The following is a 3,336-nucleotide window of genomic DNA, read 5'->3' as shown; positions in this document are numbered from 1 at the left end:
CAGTGGTGCGGCGTTGTGATTGGCCAGTCCAGTGATGAATTATGTGGGGCAGGCGGCAGAGAGAGATGGAGTGGAGAGACGCATTTCGTGAGCCACCCCAAAGCCAAAAGTGATGCGCCATAGCTTAGACACTCTGTATGAGAGCATATAGGCCATAGCCCTAGGCCTAGGCTAGGCCAAAAAGTAAAAGAAGTGGAGAGCGTGTAGTTTGGGATTCCTGATTCATTGAGTTGCGGTCGTTGATGCTCTTAGGCATACGCACACACCCACTTCACAAGTTTTACAGTAGGCCTGACGGTTCGATAGACAGCACAAGCAACAAGACCGAGGAGAAGATGGCTTCCAACAAAGACAAAAGGAAATGCCTCTCACTCGAATTAAAGGCCGAGATAACCAACGAGTTGACATAATTGACAAGAAAAGGAAGACTGATCTAAAGTGCAAATTTTATTGATATGAAAGGGAGGTAGTCATGTGGAATTTTAGAAATCTTTCAGTAATTTCCCCTTTGCATTTCTATAATGGGAACTCGCCTAGAGCGGGATTTTTCTTCTGGAATCAAAAGTCCCGCTATAACTGTGTTCTACTGTACATGTATCTCAAAGCCCTGATTGGCCCCAACAGACATGGTCAAAACAGCCTACCTTCTTAAATATGTATTAGTTTTAGTAGGGTTTTACGGCGCTCGCAACTGCATAAGGGGTGGGATGTCAGCAGAGAAGTCCAAATGCGGACTCAGGCTTACTTTGCTGACATCTCTAGCTTCAACAGCACAAAGTCTGTTTCGACTGTCAAGGCACCCCGGAAATAGCAGTTCACAAGAGAGTGACAAACATACAAAAGAAGTAGAGGAAAAAATGACGAAAGTAAGGATGAGGAAAGAAAAAGCAGCATGTGCAGTTCCCCTTATGTTGTTCCGGCACAGTATGAGCATGACATTGATAAATCAGCCCATTTACATTGCATAAGAACATGTTATACGTTAATATCCCCCCTTTGGGAATGGCCTAAAGACACTAAACAATATGAATTAGGTGAATGAGGATGAGAATGTGGAAACATTTAGTTTAGGTCTAAATGTACCATCTCATGGAGAAGGAAAGTAATCAGAACACACCGATGTGGAATCCAGTGAGAACCAAAGAGAGTTAATCTAAAAACAGCAGTAAACTGAGAGAAAACGGAATCCCCAATCGAATTTTTCCTTGCTTTTTCAGCAATCTCTCTAAAGCAAAAACACAGCTAAACTGAAGAAAATCTGGTTGTCCCATAGATTTAAGTTTAAACGGACTCCACTGTATATAAATAGGCCTATATATATATATATATATATATATATATATATATTATACAGTCAAACCTGTGTAAAACGGCTACTCGTTGTCAAGGAGAAAAATGGCCATATAAGTACATTTATTGTATAACACAGGTGTTCATATAAAGCAGGACTGGTCAAAATGAAGAAAACAAATAATGTTCTCATTCTGAGGTCCAAATCGAGGTTGGTCTCTGACTTCAGACTGACATAAGGCTAATTCAAAAAGGTTTTTGTATTCTCTGGAGAAAAAAAAGGGGGAATGTGGCGTAAAAAGTGTTTTTGGGGTTGTTTTGTTGGTTTGCTTTTCGGTAAGCGTTCTTTTTGTTGCTGGTTTTTTGCAAGGGTAAGCTAAACGAAACATTATTATGTAAATAAGGCGATGAAGACCTAGTGCCATCGTAAAACAAACGCACGGGTCGCCACCACTCGGAGAACGAGCGGTGCTTCTGTCGCAAGTTCACGTCAACGTCCATTTTTACTTTGTTAGAGATTAGGAAAACAAAACAGGACCTGTCACATCACACGCGATTTGTACATGAGTTGTGGGTGGGGCTTATAGTTTATGATGAATCACACGCTTCCCTCACCAGCAGTTGAAAATTTATTGTTAGGCATACCCTTTGGTCAACTTGGGTAAACATTCACTGGGGGACTTACAATAACGACAGGTTAATGAATTATGACAGCCCGTCCACAGCATGAGGGGACGATTCAAAATTTATGACAAAGCGTTGAGCAATGAGTGAGCACGCCTGGCCGCCTGAGGCAGGTAGATTTGACAGTGGGTTAATAAGATAAGGTTGTCGCGGCTGCATTGGACAGGTGACCGTTTTACACAGTTACATTATACAGAAAAAACGCAAGGTGACTGTTTTTACAGGTGGCCGTATTAAACAGGTGGCCGTCATGGCAGGTTCGTCTGTATGTCTATGTTTTATATATATATATATATATATATATATATATATATATTATAATGTGTGTGTGTCACGACGTGGTGGAATCAGACACTCATCAATTTTTGGGCATGTGGAGTTATTGGTATCATCCTAAAGCTTATTCATTTGCCTTTCTTTCTATGAAAAAAAATACCCATCTGTCTTGAATTGAAGTTGAGATACTTGCGATTGAAGGAGGTGAGAGTAGCCTGCCTCTTACTTTTACTTTGAAATCGTTAAATTTTGATGAGCGCCTGATTTCACCACGATGCCTCACATATAATATACCTTTGTCATGAAGGGCCTGGAGCAGTCATGCATCTCTGCACAAGGGAAGTGTTACTTTTTATTGTTGCAAAAACACATTGCATTCTGTTTTTCTCGCCAGGGGTGGGATGATCCAAACACACGAGCAGTACGACTTTGTTCACCAGGCTCTGGCAGCCTACGAGAGGGAACTCGGAGAACCGTCAGTGCAGTCAATCACAGCACTCACCACAGAGAGCGTTACTACTCCGTAGCCCTCCACATGTCAACTTCTCAAAAACAATCGCTGAAAGTGCAGCTGCTTAATTGAACTTAGCTCATTCCCTGAAGTTGTGAGATTTTTTTATACCTCTAAAGCTTGTACAAAAATACATAGATTATTTCTTTACTGTTTTTCAAATTGAAGTTCTGAGACTTTTAGTTTGATTTATGGACAGCCCTGCAAGAATTGATGAGACTGCTGTTCTGTGATACACAAAGGAAGTATTTCATAAAACTTTTATGCCATCAATTTGGTACCGGTATCTGTCGGGGGTTTTTTCTTTCAGTTTTCTTTCCTGGGGGACCAGAAGGGAAAAGTTGGTCTGAGAAAGTTAATCCACATCTTCTACTTATATGGACTTTAAGCAATAGCAATGTACAAGCAGGAAAATGACAGCTTATGTCTGCTTTAAGAACCAGAGATATCTCTTTTATTTATTTGAAGTACTAGAAGGAAAACTAAATTTATGTAACAATTGAGCCTTGAAAATGGTAGACATCCTTGATTTGTTGTTGTGATTGTCATCACATAAACATTTTGTTCATATAGGG

General features: G+C 40.4%; 1 protein-coding gene across 1 annotated transcript in view; it reads left to right on the top strand.

The window, feature by feature from the left end:
- The window catches only part of LOC101854951 (tyrosine-protein phosphatase non-receptor type 5), a gene marked incomplete in the record, with an annotated part of 40,556 nt that extends 37,513 nt beyond the window's left edge, over positions 1-3,043 (top strand). Inside the window, 1 exon segment of the mRNA XM_035970047.1 lies at positions 2,645-3,043. Within this exon segment, the coding sequence (XP_035825940.1) occupies positions 2,645-2,777 (133 nt within the window).
- Positions 3,044-3,336: the final 293 nt, after the last annotated feature.

This window comes from Aplysia californica, unplaced genomic scaffold (genome assembly GCF_000002075.1).
Source record: "Aplysia californica isolate F4 #8 unplaced genomic scaffold, AplCal3.0 scaffold00213, whole genome shotgun sequence".
Lineage (NCBI taxonomy): Eukaryota > Metazoa > Mollusca > Gastropoda > Aplysiida > Aplysiidae > Aplysia > Aplysia californica.
This window is presented reverse-complemented; position numbering and strand designations above follow the sequence as displayed.